This window comes from Harpia harpyja, chromosome 11, assembly GCF_026419915.1.
Source record: "Harpia harpyja isolate bHarHar1 chromosome 11, bHarHar1 primary haplotype, whole genome shotgun sequence".
NCBI classification, from domain to species: domain Eukaryota; kingdom Metazoa; phylum Chordata; class Aves; order Accipitriformes; family Accipitridae; genus Harpia; species Harpia harpyja.
The window spans coordinates 9821306-9841814 of NC_068950.1; the positions used below are offsets into that span (position 1 = coordinate 9821306).

Here is a 20509-nt window from a genome sequence, read left to right on the forward strand (position 1 = left end):
TCTTGCTCTGTCCTCCCTTTTTGAATAGTTGATGCAAGAAGTGTGGTTTTGCAGGAGGAGAGCAATGCTGGAGATTGAACGGAAGTTTCTATGAAGATGGCAGGGCTGAGTTGTCAGAGTGGTTTACATAAATGTGATTTTTCTTTCTTCAAATGCTTTTGTTGCCCTGTTTAATAGACGTGCTTCTCTCACTCACGTAACTATGCATATTTTTCTTGACCTTTTGAAGCCAATGATTTTTTTCCTCTGTATAGTCTCAGTGCACAGAGCTGTAATGCTGAGGAAAATCCATAGAGTGTTACCTGGTTTACTGTCCCTGCACTGCTGCACAGGTGCCACATTTCTTGTCCTGACTCTTTTCTTTTCCTGTGCCTTGCCTATGACTGAGCTAGAAACCTGTTAAGAGATCTGAGTGCTTTACATTGAAGGAATATGCTCAGGTGCGGAAAGGCCTAGCAGAGGAAGTTACATTAGCAGAGAATGTAATTTAAAAGCATTAAAGTACATGTGACATTGCTTTCTTTAAAAGAAGTTACCTGTCCTTCCTACTACATCTTCCTTTTAATTCCACTTTCATATGACCAAAATGCTATCAGGAGTCCTCTCACTCCCAGTGGTCTCATGCTGCTCTGTACTTTTATTATTTTTTTTTTTCCCTCCTCCCACCCCCCAATCCACCTTCTGGAGCCACGAGAGGGAGCTCTGTTCTTTAAAATAATGGAGATGCATGTGTCAGGGGATGGAGATAAAATAGCTATTTTAGTCTTCAAATTTCAAATTGGATTTATAGAAAAGATCTGTGGGTACATTACAAGGTGCTTCATCACTGTCATTGTGTCTCCTTTACATGCTCATCTGCTGGTTTCCTTTGAATTTTTCTTGCGTTCAATAGATCATGAATGAAATACTCCTAGTATTTGGTTAAAAGCAGTGTAAAGTGCTTGGTACAAATTTGAAAAGTTCAGCTTTCAGATCACTGTGAATCATAAATAGTAATTACAGTACAAGGGTGTTGAATTTCTCATTGTGCAGCTTCATGAATTTTGCTATTGTAAAGCTTTCTCAGTATTGCCTACATATTTTCTCTTCAACAGTTCATCTCATCCCTTAAAGTTGTTCTTGTGTGTTATCTTAAATCTTCCTCAGTATCCTATTTGCAAAGGGTTTTTAATGTCTTGATCCTTTAGTACTAAATATGCAAAATTTAAAATTTAAAAACACCTTATCTTTATCATAGGTTCATTTTTTCCCAGCAGATTTGCTGCTGTTCGGCAGCTTTCAGGCTGTCAGTGTTTTTCTTAATAAGTAGAATGGAACTAAATGCAGTATTTCTTATGCAGTCCAAATAGATCCACTTCTTCATTCCTTTTTCTTGATTCTTCATTGATTCATTCTTTCATATTGACCTTGCAGTTTCTGTATTAGTACATTTTCAGCATCAGACTGTAACTGCTATAATTTACTAATCTTTGCTTGTTTTGGATGGAAAAAAAAAAAAACAAAGTAAAAGCATTCTGATGCAGTAGTAGCAGCCCGAATTTTTGTTCGGAAGCAATGAGAACACCTGTAGCAGCCAAAATCTGACCTGCTGCTTCCTGTTCCTGCATGGAGTTTGGAGTACCTGCATGTAATCAGGAGACAACTGAATGTGAAGAGGCAGTGGCACAGCTGTTCTCTGCTCTGTGAAGCTGGTATGCCACTTTTGACAGTAGAGGCACATCTGTTAGCCATGGAGATGAGCCATTTCCAATGTGGTTTAGTTTCTTCTTCACCCTTGCTGCTAGCAGGTTGTCTGATAGTTGTGCCTAACCTTTTCTTTCAGAGCTTTTTCTAAAACCTGGAAAGAAACGATCATACTACATTTATTTTCAGCAGTTGTTTGCTAGGAAATCTTTAAAATAGCAGATGACCTAAAGGATATTGAGGTGTGATCCATTGTCTTTACATTCATGAAGCTGCAGGAATCTCCTTGCTGTATTTATCGTGAACCCAGAAGTCTACAACCAACAATCACAATTGCTGTTCTGGATGCTTTGCAGTTAGGTCTTACTATGTTGGCATGGGTCTTACTGTGTTTTGTGTTGTAAGTTGTTTTGTTCCTTTTCCCAAGAACAGCTGTTAATAGGAGGTCATACTATACTTTTCCATGCTTGCCTTCATTCTCCTCTTGATGCAGTCTTCCTTTGTCATCTTCTACCTTTTAGCGCATCTTTTGTTTCTTGTTCGTTCTTGTGAGTCATTCCTTTCAGTCTGAAGTTCCAGGCAGTGGAAAGGTAATTGCTTGGACCAGCTCAGCTCTATTTGCATATTTCAGAGACATCACCTGTCCTTCAAGTCTATTCACTTTTCCTCCAGAACAGAGAATACTTTATGAAGCAATTCTTTTGCATTCTCTATCCTTAAACAGAAATGCTTCGTGCCGTCAACATCTCCCACTGCTTTGGGTCCTTTAGAGATGTGTATGTGTCCCAGCTGCTTCGCTTCTTGTACGTTCACCTGTATTCTCCCTGCTTTACTGGCAGCAAATGACACGTTGCTTTTGGTGGCTTTTGCTGATGTGTGTGTGAGTTTGGCAATGATAGCCATCTGCTCTCCCTGCCAGCCACCTGCAGCTTATTGCCTATGCGTGCTCATCCCTCTGACCCCTCTGTCAGGCTGTGGCTCTGCAGTACCCGCTGTTGTGGTGCTATCCTGCAGTCTCAGCAGTGGGTTTGGTGATTTAGGGTGGTTCACCTTCACAAGCTGGTTGTCTTGCATCTTTATGCAATAACTTTGTTCTCATGTACATCACTGTCTCTACTGTATAATTGGGCACTTCTAGTACTTGCAGTTTTTGAGACAGTCTTAGTGTCTATATTTCCATTCCCCCACGCGCTCTAAAATTCTAATCTCTGTCATGTATTTGATATCACAAATCCCCACTGGCTTTAGGTATCTAGATTTTTCAAACCTCAGACTGACATGGGAGTTTGCGTCTGCAGGCGCTGACCATCTGGAGGCAGGAGCAGGACAGCACCTCTTTTGCTCAGCAGCATTATACATACCTCTTCAACTGAGTTCACGTTGCAAGGGATGTGGGTGGAGGTGTGTACACGACACTGCAGTGAGGTGGTTAGGAGCTGTTATTGATTGTTTCTTGTAACAAGGCGGTTACATGGCACAGCTTAAACAATAAAAATAAATAATAAAAAAGCATCCAGATTTGCTCATCAGTTTTAGCCTTCCATTTGCTGATTGCAGTTTTGGCATCTCTTGATTCTAAATATTTCCTTTTCCTATTTCTTATATTGCACATTTACCAGTTCCAACCTCAACGGCTCGTCACGTTACTAACTTCAGTGGCAACCTTCCCCAAACACTTAGAGGCCTTCTTTCTATTTGCTTTGACTGCTGAAACTTGCAGGAGGACTTAATTATTTTCTATTTCTATATTAAAAAAAAAAAAAGGCATTTTAACTTGTTTGACTCAACCTCACCAGTAATGCACTTAGTAAGATTTCTGCTGTGTAATGAGGAAAGTTGCATATTAGGAATCTGAAGAGCAGAGACATATCTCTAAGGCAAAGCAGGAAGTGAGCTCAAGTTCAAAGAAAATAGATATTCACCAAACATCTTTTTAAGCTCCTAAAGGTTTGAAATTCTAGTGCTGATATTTGCAGGGGAGAAAGCTGCCCATGTTTTTTCAACTCCTGTTCTATGCCTTGTTTGAGTACTAAATCCTACTCTACTTTCTCTGTACTCTGGACCAAGTAGTCCATAGGAGTAAAATACCTCTATTGCTGTGTTGGTGTGGGAGCACCGAGTCATGGTGTTTGGAGTAGCTGGGAGAGGACCCCTGGGGAATAGACAGTCAGTCTCATGAAAAAGGAAACAAACTTCAGAGTGAGTAAAATAGCAAATACACTATTGCTGCAGACTCAGAGTTGTCTGGTAAGGTGGAAAACCTGCAGGAATAAAGCAAACTGATTTGGCCAGTGGGTGTTTTTGCAGGAAGTACTGCAGGGGGCAATATTTGATAAGGTGGGTGGCCAGTTACCCTGTGCACAGGGCTGGGCTCCATCCCCCCTTCTGTCTGTTGAAATAACCTTTGTCTATCACAGTTTAAATGCAACAAACAAGTTGAAACTAAAATGTGGAAAAGAGAATTTGCAATTCGAGGATACAATGAAAAGCAGGAGAAACAATTTCCAGGTTTGCAGGGGAGCTGAGTTTGTATGTATGCTTTTTTGTAGGTTGCACCAGGTGTTACTGAAATATTTTCACAACTGATTTAAATTGATGTGCCTCTTGTATTTAAGTAGGATCTCCAAGGCAACTTAAAATTGCTGTAGTGACTTAAATACAAACTGTGTATCCAATGATGTTAAAACAGGTGTTTGGAAATCCAAACATTAATTTTTCTTAAATTTGGACTCGTTGCTCAAATCTGGCCTGTTCATGTCTAGAGCAAGAAGGTTTGCTCGTTTGCAGTTTACAGGTTTTATGTTTGGTCAACTTAAGAATTGCATTAGTGAATGGTAAATCATACTGTAGTTTCAGGCTGAAATCTGTGGATTTCTTGGTTAGTACTGCAGGCCGATAGAATTTCTGCTGGAAATTAAGAAATGCATTAGAAAAACTGTGGTCTGTAAACAAAATGAGTGCATGCATCATGTTTTCCTGTGTTGTCTATCAGTCAAACAGATGTCTCCCTTGATAATCTGTCCAAGCAGCCACCGTTTGTCGTTGGGAAAGAGCAGCAGTGTGGTGTGGGCAGGATTACAAGGGGGATGGGAAGAGCAGGAAGGGAAAAGACTTGTTTGGGTCTCTGCCTGTCACTAGCAGCAGTGCATTCTCCTACCTGCTGTGCAGTTAGTTTGGGTAAATGTCTCAATTTATGGCTTGCTATACTGCGAGGTCAAAAACTTTGAAAATAGTGACTTTATTTCTTTTGTAGTATAAAAGCAATTTAATTGCATCGTGTAAAGTGGGGATTAATCAAATTATGGCTGTGCTCCTTAAAGCTTGCCTTCCTGTTCTGTGCTAATGCAGCACACTGGGGAGAGGAGCCTCCTGTGTTCCTGCGAGCTATGTAGCAGTGCTGCCAGTGACTTTGCTCTTCACTGATCCTGTTTCTTTCTGGGTTTGTATAGATCCTTGTGTGTCAGTTCACCCTCAGTGTATTTCATGTTTGACTTTTTGTTTTTATACTTAAGAATAAAAATTGTAACAAAATGCAGAAAACAAACTGTACCGTTTACTATATATGTTTTGAAAGCTCTTATTTCAATGGATGACCACATTGGAAAAAGCAAATTGCTGAGAATTCATAAAGTCTAATGAGGCTCTTCCCCTTTAAAACAAACAAACAAAAAACCCCACAAAACAAACAACAACAAAAAAACCCCAAAACTAAACAAACAAAAAAAAAACCCAACCAGCAAGCCTGTATTTTTTTTATTCTTTTAACAGAAAAGGAAGCACTAGAAATTAAGACCAAAACAAAAAACCTGATCCATCCCAGGCGTCTGGCTTTGGGGCATGTGAGAATGCAATATCCTCTGGGTTTAGGCAAACTGCAGAGTTGGGTTTTTTTGGGGTATGTGATAGTTTAGTATACATCCTGAGAGGGGTTAGATCTTGACACACAGAGAAATTCTTCTGCCCTGCTGCCTTTTGCCAGCTGTGTGAGGGACAGCCTCTAGCATGCAAGTGAAGTTAGTTGTAGACGCAGCCTTCCTGCGGGAGGGAGTAATCTGTGCCATGCATGGCTAACAAAAGCTTGCAGTTTATGTACACTTTACTCATACATGCAAGACTGCAGGCAGAGTGACCCACCTTATTTTATCCAAGTTGGAAAAATGGCAGTTCATCAGCTGCACGTTAGATCTTGAGTGTTTTGCTTTTGGAGTATGCTTTCAGAACCAATTTTTCTTACTAGCAAGGGGATGTTTTCTTGTTCCTGTTGTGTAAGTCAGTAAAATATCACACTACAGACATGGACTAAATTTCCCTGTTCTTCTGCAATAAAGGTGGATAATGTTGCATCCTTTGCTTCTCTGTACCTTCTCATGAGGAAAGTGTGCTGATACTTTTAAGTACTTGATATAGGTCCTACTCATAAACAAAGCTGTCCATAGGTTATTTGCTACCTTTCTGTCCCTGTCTTTGCGCATGTAACTGTGTATCAATTTTATTCCATGCAAGATAGCTCAACTCTGGTACACCAAGTAGGAGGTAGTATGCTGCCTACCTGCTTTGTTGTATAGAGTCTTATGCTCTGAGCAGCAAATCAAATTCAGTTTCCTATTTATACTTACTGTTTTTAAAAGCAGCACAGGCTCATGGACTGTGCAAGTCCTCACTCAGTACTGTGAAGATAACACTGCCATCCCTTGGCTGTTTTTTAAATGAGGGAGCGGATTAATAAACTAGTATGTGTAACTTCTGTTCATAATGATGACAGCGTAGATGGGAGCTGGCGGTTGTTTGCTGTGAACCTGTGGCCTGAGGATGGAGTTGTCAGAGATGTCCTGAGGATGCTTTGTTCTAGCAAGTAACTCGCATGCCAGGCATTGGGGTGCTGTGCTTGTGGGGCTGTCAGCCGTGGTGGTCTGGGATTTTGCCTGTGGACAAGCTTGATAAATTTTAGGACTTTTTCTCTTCTGCAGCTTCATTTTATTGTAGAGCACAAAACTAAATGCCAGCTCCAGAGTGAGATTTTCAGTTTTTTGGAATTGTGGTTCTGGCAAGCTGTGCAGAAGCGAAAAAGTTAAAATGAACAAGTGTCTCATAGTAGAAATATAAACAGCTGGAATATGTGTCAGCCTCCCACCCCCTGGGAGTCTGTTGGATTGTTCTCTTTGATTTTACATCTTCGCAGAAATTTATGGTCTTAGCTCCTTTTATTTATGACATTGCAATCCTCATTCAAGCGATTGATTGAAATACAACAGTGCCAAGCTGCAAGCCTGTATTTTAGAAAGGTTGAAGTTTAGAAAGCAAACCAGCAATGCAAACAGTCATGTACTGAAAGCTGCAGTGGAATCCTGTACAGAGGTTGCCCATGTTTCTATGTTACTAAACTTTAAAGTAAAGAATTATCATGACAAGAATTTATACCTCTTCTGTCTCTCTCTCCTTTTAAGCTGCCTGGTCTTGCTAAAAACATACTGTATGTTAAATATGTAATCTTACTAGCCCTGCAAGGGATAGCTTTTGCTTGCAAGGATGCCCCTATTTTTCCAGCTCAGATCCAGCAGTGCTGATGCACTGTGTTGTTAGAGTACTGTGGGCAGCATAATACATTCTCTCACAGCTACTTGAATATAACAGTAGTTGTTTTCTGGAATTGCAAGCAAGAAATTGGGGGGCTTGTCATTTTTGGCTGCCAATGCAGTGATTTTGGTTAAACACTTAAGCAGAGATGAAATATTTTTCCTTTTGAATATGTCAATGAATTAATTTTCATCATCTTGCACTAATTCAAAAAAATATCTTGTACTATCTGGAATGTATTCAGAAAAAAGAATAATTGGAGATGTAGCTCTGCCTTGCTGATGCTGAGTCTGCTGCTGCAGCATAGTGATGTGTGCAGCATCCCAGTGTCATGATTCCTGCCTTACTGGTGGATTAAGACACTGCATGCTAGCCAGATATACCAGAGGCAACTGAAAAAAAAAAATCAAATAAACTTAAATATATATCAAACTACTGGCATTCAATGATGACAAGATGTAACAGAATGAGGCAAGGTACTTTACGGTGTAACTTTCTGTGCAGCAGGGGCTTACTTGCTTCTTCCTTTTCCCCTTAAGAGATGTCCAGAAGTAACAGGTTTTGCTGTGCACTGCAGCCATACAGGTAGCAGTCCCACAGCACCTGGTTATTCTGTGATCCTGCAGCTGTAGGACTGGAGGCATGGGACACAGCTGAGCTCTGGGATCTTCAAACTTCACTTGAGCAAGTGCTCTCCTAGCTGAGAGAGCATCTCAATATCAGAGGAGGACCACCACATCAGGTTTAAGTTGCTGCTGATCCTCTGCTGAAGGTTGTTGCTGCTGCTATGGTTGAATTGACAGTGTATTGGCTTTGTGTGACAAGGTTTTGGTAGCAGGGGGGGTTACAGGGGTGGCTTCTGTAAGAAGCTGCTGGAAGCTTCCCCTGTGTTCGAGAGAGCCCATACCAGCCGGCTCTAAGATGGACCTGCCGCCGGCCAAGGCCGAGCCAATCAGTGGTAGTGGTAACGCCTCTGTGATAACATTTTTAAGAAGGAAAAAGTTGGGACAGATGGTATTCGGCAGCCGGAGAGAGGAGTGAGGACATGTAAGAGAAACAACCCTGCGGACACCAAGGTCAGTGAAGAAGGAGGGGGAGGAGATGCTCCAGGCGCCGGAGCAGAGATTCCCCTGCAGCCCGTGGGGAAGACCATGGGGAGGCAGGCTGTCCCCCTGCAGTCCATGGAGGTCCACGGTGGAGCAGATATCCACCTGCAGCCCGTGGAGGACCCCACGCCGGAGCAGGTGGGTTCCCGAAGGAGGCTGTGACCCCGTGGGAACCCCGCGCTGGAGCAGGCTCCTGGCAGGACCTGCGGATCTGTGGAGAGAGGAGCCCACGGAGCAGGTTTTCTGGCAGGACTTGTGACCCTGTGGGGGGCCCACGCTGGAGCAGTCTGTGCCTGAAGGACTGCACACCGTGGAAAGGACCCATGCTGGAGCAGTTCGTGAAGAACTGCAGCCCGTGGGAAGGACCCATGTTGGAGAAGTTCGTGGAGGACTGTCTCCCGTGGGAGGGACCCCACGCTGGAGCAGGGGAAGAGTGTGATGAGTCCTCCCCCTGAGGAGGATGAAGCGGCAGAAAATAACATGTGATGAACTGACCGTAAACCCCATCCCCGTCCCCCTGTGCCGCTGGGGGGTTGGTAGAGAATCCGGGAGTGAAGTTGTGCCCGGGAAGAAGGGAGGGGTGGAGGGAAGGTGTTCTGAGATTTGGTTTTATTTCTCATTACCCTACTCTGGTTGATTTGTAATAAATCGAGTTAATTTTCCCCAAACTGAGTCTGTTTTGCCCGTGACGGTAATTGGTGAGTGATCTCTCCTATCCTTATCTCGACCCACAAGCTCTTTGTTATATTTTCTCTCCCCTGTCCAGCTGAGAAGGAGGGGGAGTGATAGAACGGCTCTGGTGGGCACCTGGAGTCCAGCCAGGGTTAACCCATCACAGACAGAAAATGGACGGGTGCTGATACTTCCAGGGAAAGCCCAAGATCTTGGCTTAAATTGAGACGGCAAGGTTGAATTTGTTAGGTTAAGGTGTCGGACCACAAGCTGAAGTGGCTGAGATGCAACCAGGTATTGCCCTCTGCTATTTCTGCCTTGAGGTGGCAGTTTCTGGCAAGGCAAGGAAGGGTTTTAAATGCCATGTGCAGGTTTCATTTTTTGCAGATTTTAGCAGCAATACTGCTTCGCTGTGGCAACAAAAATATGGATAACGAATGTCTTGAAAAGCTTGTTTTTATGAAGCAGCTGTGTGAGGCTGGAAGCAGAAAAGAGCAGTGTTGTGGCATTTGAAGTGACTCTACCAGCAATCAAAACTTTCCTGTTAGGTTCATTTCTGTAGTGAAACTCCACTGGCTAAAACAAATTAGAAAATGAAGCTTTTGGTAGCGCTGGGCAACATTACAAAATTGGGGTCTGGGGAGATTGCAGCATGGGCTGACAGAGGAGAGGTGTTGAACCAAGCAGGATGCTGTCACGGGCTATAGAGGCAGGGGAGGTAAGCAGGCAGTGAGATGCCGTTAGGAGCTTGGGGCAGAGGCAGAAAATGGAGCAGGCTGAACATCAGCCTCCTGTAACAGGAGGTTTGGAAGGGGAGGAAAACCAAATAGGAAGTTGCAAGGGGAAGTGGGGAGGACCAGGAGGGTAAGAGGTGCTTTCTCTGCTAAGTCTTAGCTTCCTGCTGGCCAGGTTGCTTCCCAAGCAGCAGGGAGCCTCCTTGACATATGTAGACCCCAATATATTCCTAGCGTGCCCAGAAAGCTAGAAGAGCCTGATTTAGTGCACCTGAGTCTTATTGCTCTGGATAGCAAAGTGAAGTGGTGAGTGAGGGTGGGAGGAGCAGTGTTAGTCTCCTCTGCTTGTGGCATGAGGTAGGCTTTGAATTGCTCTGCAGCTCGCTGGGGAGCTTGTGGTAGCTTCTGATGAAACTCTTGTGCCTGTTTTGGCCAGCAACCCACCAGGCTGTGCTAGCAGCTTGACTGTTTTAAATGGGGAAGGGTGCAACCCCTAATTAAAAAAATCTAATTTTTCAAAGCAATTGAAGCTGTTGCAGAGCTTTCAACTTGCTCTGTCAAAGGCTGTTAAAAAAAATAATTCAAGAACTTGGGTAGAAATTATGGGTTTATCTTACTGTGGAGTATGTAATGCCTTGATTTTTAGGTGTGGAGTTGTAGACACTTACTTGATGGTGTTCAGACACAGGAAGGGTCCATGTACCTTGCTGCTTCACATGGCTGTGTAAAGGCTGGTTTAAATGAGAGAATGTGTTAATTAAAAATAGCATATGCTTTTAGTTAGGAGAAAATAGTTGTAGTTGTTTTGTGTATAACATAAGCTATAGCATAATTAAGCTGTTTCTTTAATGAAAATACAGTTTTTCGTGTTAGAAAAAGGTTAAGTGGTTATGTCTAGCTTGCTCTTTACACAAAGTATCAAGGAGGTATTGAGTGTAATTACTGGAGATTAAGATTTTGTTTGGATGTTAGCTAACATATTGGTTAATGTCTTGTAAATGCCATTTGTGTCAGAGTGGAAAAAGAGTTATCCTTTAAAAGAACATGTATTGTCTAGTACTTAGATACTTTGGCACTATTGTACCCAATTACTTCTATTGTAAGAAAAGATGGCACTCCTTAAATGTGTCTAGAGTGTTCTATAGGTATTTTGAGCTGAACTAACCAACACAAAGGCATGTAAAGGCTTGGACACAGCGTCAATGCACAGTACTAAAGGCTGTTCAGCAGGCAGCTGCCTCCAGATCCCTCTGCATCCTTCTGGCTGTGAACTGGTTATACTGTAACTTCAGACATCCTCTGTTCCTGCTGGGATGCTCTGATCCTTCCCTTGCCTGAGTCTGTGGGGACAGGGGCCGGTGAAGATGTCTTCATTCTGCCATTTCTCTGTCTGCAGAGCTCATAAATCCACCCTCTGCCTTCACTACCCTGGTCTGTTGGAGGAAACAAATTTCAGCAGCGCTGGTCAAGCAGCCTTGGAGCCGTTCCTTTTGCGAATGGGGAAATTGGCCCTGCTGCTGCTGTGATGCTGTCTGGCCCAGTGTCACTCCAGCAAGTAGAGGATGAATATGTCAACAGGCAGGCTGGGGGTGGGGGCTGATGTCCTTTTATTTCTCAAAGTTAGGGTTGCCTTCAGCTTTCAAGCTTCAGAGCACATGTTTCATCACAAGCTATGTAGCCTTTTGGTATTTCCAGTTTGGCTCACAATATATTTTTTGCTCATACAAATGTCTGTGTAAATCTATATAAATGAGTATCGTGTATTAGATTGACAAAAACCAGCAATTACAGTACAGGCTGTGTTTGTATATATAGCTTGGTCCCCGCTGCCTGGGCATCGGTGGATTTTCATATGGGTGATGTGACAGAAGTGATTGGTTGCTTCCAGGACTGACGATGCAATGCTCTGTGTTCCTCTTGTGAAAGCTCCTGATTTCTGCAAGCTGCCTCGTGCGGGAAGGGTGCAAACAGGCCACTCGCTTCAGCCTTTGGTCTGCAAACATTGGGAGTCTGCAAGTTACTGCAGCGTCCGTGAAAAGGACATGAGGAAAGGAGAGTCTGCTGGTGGTCTTGTGCTTGTCACCTCCATATCTGTTTTTCCATTTAAAATAAAAAGCTCCACAAATCAAAATCTGTTGGAAGCCACTGCATTAGGTTTTTTGATTGAACATATTATTTCATTCCATGCGTATGTTAAAATGTATACAGTGAGTCATGAAATCACAGCTACTAGCAAACATTAAACTTGTTCAACATTGTTAAGCATTTTACATTTATATCCCTTCCCCTGACTGTCTTTAGTAATAATTTCCAACTGTGATTATGGTGCAGTTGTTAATTAACTCGTTATAGGTTAAATGAGTAGTCTGCAAGGCCTTGTTTTAGATCACAGCACTATTTAACTATGACATTAATTATACTATGTTTGTGTTTATTTTTTTAATGTAAACTGGAAAATATTTTCCCTGTCTTAAATTGTGGTTTTTAAGAGGAAATTCTGTGATGAGATTTAAAAGAACCGGAAAACCTTTTTTATGTAGCCATTAATGGAATACTAACTAAACTGTCCCTGCAATATTTAAAACAAAACAAAAAAGCAACCCCATATTATCCCGCAGAGTGTACTGCCATTTTTTATAGGACAGTTTGCTCAAGTGGTACAGATCCTCAGTGGTCTCTTGAAAATGCTCCAGGTGCTGAGTCATATGCATGCTCTCGCTGAGCTGCTGCAGGGAGCCAAGAAGGATTGTTGAGAGAGGAATATTAAAATAGTCTGTTTATGACGGCCATTAATACAGCTGGTGCGGAGGGTACAGCAGCCTTTCATGAAAGGTGGCTTTACAGCAGAGTGTAACAGGGAGGCTGCCCTCAGCTGGAGTGTGTTTTTATCTTGTTTGGATATAACTGGTCTCTGCTAGTCTGTAAGGAGTGGTGAGAAATGCTGAGCTTATATATTTTAGTGGGGAAGGGAAGATTTTTAATACTGTTCAAGTGTTTAATATAGTGCCTAATTTTGTAGACGTTAAAATTGTTTTTCCTTTAGTAGCATCACCTCTGAAGGGTTAATATTTACCTTCCCTGCCACTGCAGGTAGCCTGAAGTTCAGCTGAGCTGTAAAGTCACAAAGATACAGGTGGAAAATACCTTTGGAAGAGGACATTGTCCTCATTTCATGCTTCATTAGCTGCCCTGCCAGAGGACCCTCCCGCATTGTTATGGGGTCAGGAGCCTCCCGCAGTGTTGGGGGAGAGGGAACATCTCCTCCTGTCCAAGGGCTCTCATCTTCAGACCACCTGCATTTGGGGTGGAGAGCACCCTCCTCCCCTTGGCTCTCCTGGCACTGGCCTTAACTAGCGAAGGAAAAGACGGCAGCAATTATGGCACACACAATTAACGAGCTTCTAATCTCCAGCCTTGCATGTAATTGCTGCTGTCAAATACAATTAGTGTCTGCCCAAGTTCCCTTCCCAGGGGGATGGCCAGGCAGTGGCACAGAGGCAGAGGAGGGGGGCAAGTGTCTGAAATTTTAGGAGAGTTTATGTTTTCTTGTTGCCTCCCTAATGATCCTCACTCCTCAAATTGCGTCCAGAAATGTTAATCCAGAGCATTAAGGGGACATGGTGGCCAGCAAAGCAGGCCTTGAGGTCTACTGTTGGGTTAACTCTATGAAGTGTCTTCTGTAAAATTTGTCACCTGAGACTGTGCCAGCTTAATTACAATTCAATCAGCACACTTCAGGGATTTACTTGTACTGGGGTTACAGGATGTTGCCTGTCCTGTTATGGCAGCTGAGACTGGAATTGCTGATCACCTCCCAGGTATAGTTTGGGGAGTTGGGATGTGGGCCAGGGTTTCTCCTGCCCCTGCCAAGCAGACCTCTGTGAATATCCAGCACTTGCAGCTCCTCCAGGCTCAGTGGTTCAGGACCCTCAGTAGCACCCCGAAGCCCTGCAGGCACCACCCTGCCAGGCCAAGGCAGATTTCAGTTGCTTCTTTGGTGGCTGCTGAAGGCTGCCATGTTCCTGTCAAGCAGAGCATTTCACTGTTCTGCTGCCGTGTATGCACCCTTCTGCAAACTGGTACGGAGCAAGGTAGTGTGTGTCCCTGGTCGCAGCGCTGGGTTCTGCACAGGGCCATGCAAGTAGCCTCTGAACATAACCTGAGATAACTTCTTCCATGCACTGCAGTGGTTCGGGTGTGAGATCCTGATGCATAGCTCTCATCGAAGTTGTCTCACTTTTCTGTTTCAAAGATGTGTGACAATGAACTTGTCATAAGGCATTAGCCAGCGTAACTTTGAAGATAAGTATTTTGAGGAGATGAACCTTTTTGCTAATGGCTTTCTCTTTTTCTTAAAGATGTATTTATGTGAAGCTACTTAAAAGGTTTTGGGTGTGGAGAAAAGCCACAGTGAGATGTGAGGGAACTGGGACATTGATAGATGTTCTGTGCTACACAGTCATGCCAAACAGCTATGGCTGCTGTGTGTGCTGGGTGTCTAGACATGCAAAACTAGCCAGACAGAGTTCTCATTTTGCTCTTGATAAAACTGGGATGCCCTACATTTAACTCATGCCTAGGATCTAGCTCTTCTGTTGACTCCAAGTTATGGTTGTTGGGTTTGTGGGGGTTTTTTAAAGCTTTACTGAAACTTGTGCTATTCCTGCTGTTTTGTAGTATCTTTATAGGACTTCTCTGTACCTTTCCTTCTGTCCGATTGAGTCCTTTGGCCTACTTACAAAATAGCTGTGTACCATTTGGTCTAGTTCAGTCCCAGCTAATCACCAATGGTAAGTTCACCTGCATCTCTATAATGAGTTCTGCCACATGAGTTTGAAGTGAGTCATTGGAAGGGCCCTTGGAAGTGCCATCTTGTTAAATCTGTCGTAGCCTGTTTTGTGTAGATTGGAACAACGCTTGGGCTCGAAGATGAAAAATAATAAATCCCTGTCCTGTCTTCAGGGATATAGCAAGAGGTTGGCCCACCAAACAAAGCCCTGACAGGAAACTACCAATCTTCCTCTTAGATGATAATTTTCATCCTGCTTCCCAAAGAAGAGAAATGGATCATGCTATGGTCATGGGAGACTTTTAAGACCAAAATAGAAGGTGAACCCAAAACCCTCACAAAGAAAATGTTTGTCTCTAATTGTTTTCTGTTTCCATAATGCTTAGTATGATAAAACTACCTTCTCTTTCTCCTTCTTTTTTCAATCATGATTAGACTTTAATGTTGTTAAAGCTCATAAGTGAGTTTGAGCTACTGTCTCGTTGAAGAGAAGATGGAGCTGAAATCGTCAGTGAGGCATTGGACAGGGGTTTTTAATGTGTCTGTCATTATATGTTAACCTCTGAACTGGGACATGATGTCTGTTTTATGGCTGACAACAATTTAAAGGTATACAACTTGACATTGTGGATAAAGGAAGAAGGGGGAGTGGAGAAAAAAATGAATTAATGATGTTAGCAAATATTAGTCCCTGTATTTCCATTTTGTTCAGAAAGTGGTTGTCAGGCTTTGAGGCCGTCTGGAGCAGCATTGTCAGTGACAGCCAGTCGAGATGCGATTGTACCTTGAATCGAGCCAGTCTTTTATTGACAAATACAGTGCACTGAGGCAGGGATGAGGATGCTTTGCTGTCTGTTCTGGGAGGAGTGCGGCTTTTCTTCTGGCATTCCTGGTGACATTTGAGAAGGATAGTTCTGGGCTTAGTGGAGTTCCCTGCACCAGTCCGTGAGCACATCGGGAGTCAGGGGAGTTGAAAATGTCTCTTGATGAGTATGTATGCTGCATACTGAATCACATATTTGCCTGTGATTTATGCTAGCTTTGGTAACCAGATCCACCTACCAAAGTTAACTGTCAAGAATAATAGTGACTTTGATATCAGCCTTAATTTTACATGAGCAACAAAGAATCAATGGGCAAGAATTAGGGCAAAACACAAGAAATTCCAGTGCCTCTTAAGGCATCTCTTAGATTTCTTTATCATCTCTTCCCACATCTCTTACATGGCACTGCCTGTGCTTTGGCACTTGAGCGCAATCCTCCAAGGTTTCTTCCCATGCTGTCACAAATTCCCCTTTATTCCCAGAGTTTTTAACTGGCAGTTTGAGGGCAAACCCCTCGTGCTCATGCAGCCGACAGTAATTTTGCCTTTTCTACAGCATCTCTCTTATATGGTCCTGACTGCAAATAATACTGCTGTCAGCTCTCTTGGATTCAGGTTGCAAATTATGAGAGCCTGGGATCATGTTATTTCTTGACTATCATTAGTTACACGTGTATCTGCAGTGCTTTTGGACAGCGCTGCCAGCAGTGAGAGAAATTGAGCTGGCTCAATTGAGAGCCACATAGTTAATTATTAGTACCTTTTTTAACAGAGGAAAGAGAAAATTTGCAGTGTCAGTTTTTAATTTCATTGTGGTTTGCAGAGTAACGTGACTTTAAACTCACTGGTCGTTATCTGTGTATATGTAGCATTTGCTTTTATCTTTCCAGCCCTAAAATCCCTTTTCTGCTGCAGAAACGTCAAGAGATTTAAGAAGGAAAGTACATCTGCGCATTACTGATCCCTTCAGCCAGTATGAGAGACAAATAAAAACACTGCTTCCTGTTAGTACAATAGCTGTGATGTGGTTTGGAAGGAGCAACCGCTTCTGTCCCACCTCTTTCATTACTCAGTTTGGTACCTCATGCTCAGATATTGCATGCGAGTCCCTGGCAGGCGGGGTAGTACAGATATTGGAAGCAGGCAGATGAGCTTGTGGTATAGGCGAGTTGTCAAGGGTGGCTGGAAAGAAACCAGTTTGTATCTGTGTTGAGGCAGAGTTAATGTTTTTGGGAAGAAGCGTTCCTCATAGCCTGGACAGATTGCCCTTGGGAAGTCTAGTGGTGATGCATGGTGGAGCCACAATGCTGTCTTTCATGGCTTTGCAGAGTAGAGGCGCACATTAAATCCTGAGAGGATAGCCAAGACTTTTCCTGTACGTTTTTCATAAACTTGTTCTACGTACTAAGGACTGTGATGAAATGAGCTTGGTTCAACATTCATAAATTGAATATTGAGTTACCTATTTCTGTGTGAAAGACATGAGATAAAAGCTACTTGGACCAAGTAACCTGTATATGGATTAAGAGTCAGAGAAGTTTCTGCCTGAGGATTTTTGGGAAAGCCTTTGTTGCTAAGTTTCCCGATGACCTTATGTGTACTCAATCAACATGACTGATCTTTGGTAGAAGTGCACTGGTTGTATAAAGAAGGTGAACTTAATCCAAGAAACCTGTTTTACAATTTCTGCCTTTGGAAAGATGAAACGTATTTTCTCAAGTGTTGTTTCTGACTTTGAAAAAAAGCAGTAACCAAAAACTGTAGTGAGAAGAGATGAAAGAATATAGATTAAAAATTTTTTATAGTTTCTGATACTGGTTGAATGACCACTATCCCTCAACGTCAAAGACGACAGACTAGTTGTGAGTATAGCTTCATTTTATAGAAATAACTCTTGCATGTACTAGCAGATGATCTGAAATTAATTTTCTTTATAAGTGGTGTGGAATTAATTGATGGACAGTAAGGTTCTCTGCTAAACAATTTTTTAAGAGGGGCATTGCACTGTAAAGACTCTGAAGCCCTTTCCCTTCAGGAAAGGAGAACTTTGTGTCATCTTCTACTCTAAATTAGAGAAAGCCTACTTGCTATAGAATAGTTTTCAAAGTCAATTTCCTTTCCATTTTATCCTTATAAAGAAGTATGCCTGTGATATCTGCAAACCCAAATATTACGGCTTTGGGTTGGTACAGGAGAGCTGAAACGTGGAACTGGTTGGCTCAAACTGTGCAGAATGTAAAAGTAAATGTATTATGGGGAAACAGTAAACTGATTTAAAACAAAAACAACTTAGGGAGCAGGAAGAAAAACAAATGTAAGCATGTTTTATTAAAAAAAAAAAAAAATTCAACATCTTTCCAGGTACAACTCTGAGGCGGCAGCAATGCTTTTTGGTGTAATCAGCAATGTATTGCAGCTACTGAGAGACTGCTAGAGGTTGGGAAGGCTTTCCCTTTGCTTCTGATTTTATTCACCCTGGGTCTGATGATCTCTCGTCACCGAAGTCCACAGAACTGTCCACTGACAACAGCATGTTGCAATTAATGGGCTCGTTTTATAAGGAATTACTGCTGCGAATTGCAAACCAGTTTGACTGCTTACCCAAAGACCCAGACGCTAGATGCCCAAGACAAGTTAGGGTTTCTGGTGCCCTGTATCCCCTAAAATAGGGTCAGGCTTTAAGATAGCAGGCACTTAGCTGTTTCTGAAAGTCTGGCATCAATATAAAGTCAGCCAATTGAAGATCCCAAGCTGCAGGATGTTTTTTTGAAAAGGTAGGCCTGAGGCTCTGTATTGATCAATCGCTATTCTAATTGTTCATTTCTATTATGGTGGGAATCATTCAGAATCCTAGAGTTCCTGGGAGTAAATCATTTGGAAATGCTGCCCATTATAAAATTTAATTTTAAATCTATATTAAATAGATTTATAAAGGCAAGTTTTGCAATCTAGTAACATAACATTATGCTACCTCACAGAGGCTCAGCTTTTGGGTCCTAAGGGGCCATGGCTGGGAGTGCAGCAGAGGCGATGCTTTGGCTCATGAGTGGGATGGCGAGGCTGCCAAGCCTACCTTTCGGGTGACCCTTCTGGGCCACCTTCAGAGGAGCATTGATCCGGTTTGTGGAGAGATCCATCCAGCTGTTCTGGATGGAGTAGGGTCGTGGGGTACCGTCTGCCATGGAGATGAGGCTTCCGGGGGGCTGATCCCATGTCTGGGGCAAGGGAAGGGGTGGGAGATGGCGGAGGGGTGGCACAGGTTGGAACAGGATGGGAGGCAGGATGCTGGACCAATCTTTCTTTTTCTTTCAGATGACAGAGAAGAGGGGAAAGGAAAGCAAAACTGCATTTGGAGGCCCAGTTGTGAGCTCATTATATCAAGAAGAAACAATCAGGTGATTATCTCTGCTGGACTTCAGTTAAAAACAGTATTTTTCTAATGTCATTTTGTTAAGCTTTTTTTTAATATTGCACAAGTGTGGTGGCAACTACAACAGGATAATAAATGACAGGAAAGAACTTTTCAGGTCCATAATGATTTAAATCAATAACTGCCTGTATCATTGCCAGGTAGTAACCTTTCCCTAGCACAATATGTGGGGGAAGGGCAAGGCTTCCCATTTTTCAGTTATATGGCTAAAAAAAGGTAATATTGGATATTTTTAATAGAAAGCTATTCAGACACTACCTTTTTCAAATAGTTATTTCTTTACCAATAAGTTCATTAAGGATTGTTCAGTGAAGGTTTTAATGTTGGACAATGTTTGCCTTCAGGGAGAGTTTGTACCTTATATCAAATTAATTTTTTCTAGCTTCTGCAGCTAGCATAGCAGAAACACATTTACTGAACTAGAATGGCTGCTATTTAAAAACTGTCAAGGTGCAAGTAGTAAGTGACATTAGCTACTGAATAAGGACAGCTGGGTTTTTTTGTTTGGTTGGTTTTTTACTGTTCCAGACTACTAATCATGGGTATAATATTAACTCCAATACCTACATGATTGCCTGGAGGATCTTTCAGAATACAGCATTGTATTTTTAGTTAAAATGAACAGTCAGGGAAGACTAAATTTTTGAGTAGTGTTTGCTGTCATGTTGCAGTCACCCATTATGTGTATGTGATCCCATTTGTTTTATTGAATGTCTTGCATCGTTCTAGTCCCGGGAAATTAGAAGATAAACACTGGTTTCTCTACACACAGCTTCCCAAGCTTGCTGAGAACTTTCCTGAAGTGTTAAAATTCTAACACAGCATTTCTTTGACTTGTCACAAACTGTTGTGTTTTAACCACAGCCGGCAACTAAGCACCATGCAGCCGCTCACTCACTTCCCCCCGCAACCAGTGGGATGGGGGAGAGAATTGGGGAAAAAAAGTAAAACTCGTGGGTTGAGATATGAACAGTTTAATAGAACAGAAAGGAAGAAACTAATAATGATGATAACGGTAACAAAATGACAATAATAGTAATAAAAGAATTGGAATATACAGAACAAGTGATGCACAATGCAATTGCTCACCACTTGCCAACTGATGCCCAGTTGCTTCCTGAGCAGCAATCCCCCCCAGGCCAACTCCCCCCAGTTTATATACTGGGCATGATGTCACATGGTATGGAATACCCCTTTGGCCAGTTTGGGTCAGCTGCCCTGGCTGTGTCCCCTCCCAACTTCTTGTGCCCCTCCAGCCTTCTTGCTGGCTGGGCATGAGAAGCTGAAAAATGCTTGACTTAGTATAAACACTACTTAGCAACAACTGAAAACATCAGTGTGTTATCAACGTTCTTCTCATACTGGATCCAAGACATAGCACTATACCAGCTCCTAGAAAGAAAATTAGCTCTATCCCAGGCAAAACCAGGATACAAACTAATGAAAAATAAATCTTGAGCAGGTGGCTCCAAACCATTTGCAAGGAGCTCAGGTAGAAATTGATATGGCGGTTCTGTGTAAGCAAATAGGGTGGCAGTTTTGTGCTTGGCAGTAATGCGGGCATTTCCTTCGGTGTTGCAATCCACTTCATAGCGAGATGGAACAGTTGGCCAGGAGAAGCCTTCTCTGCCTCGTATGGAGAGCCAACACATATTTAACTTGCCCTTGGACCTTGACCAGAGGTGGTCAGGTATGACC

The 20509-nt window shown here is 42.6% G+C and overlaps 1 protein-coding gene across 2 annotated transcripts in view; it reads left to right on the forward strand.

Annotated features, from left to right (window-relative positions):
* ACBD6 (acyl-CoA binding domain containing 6) overlaps positions 1-20509 on the forward strand; it is a 92406-nt gene that overhangs the window by 8952 nt on the left and 62945 nt on the right. For both annotated transcript variants that reach the window (XM_052801251.1, XM_052801250.1), the window contains exon 4: positions 18694-18776. In XM_052801251.1, the coding sequence (XP_052657211.1) occupies positions 18694-18776 (83 nt within the window). The remainder of the gene's footprint in view (positions 1-18693; positions 18777-20509) is intronic.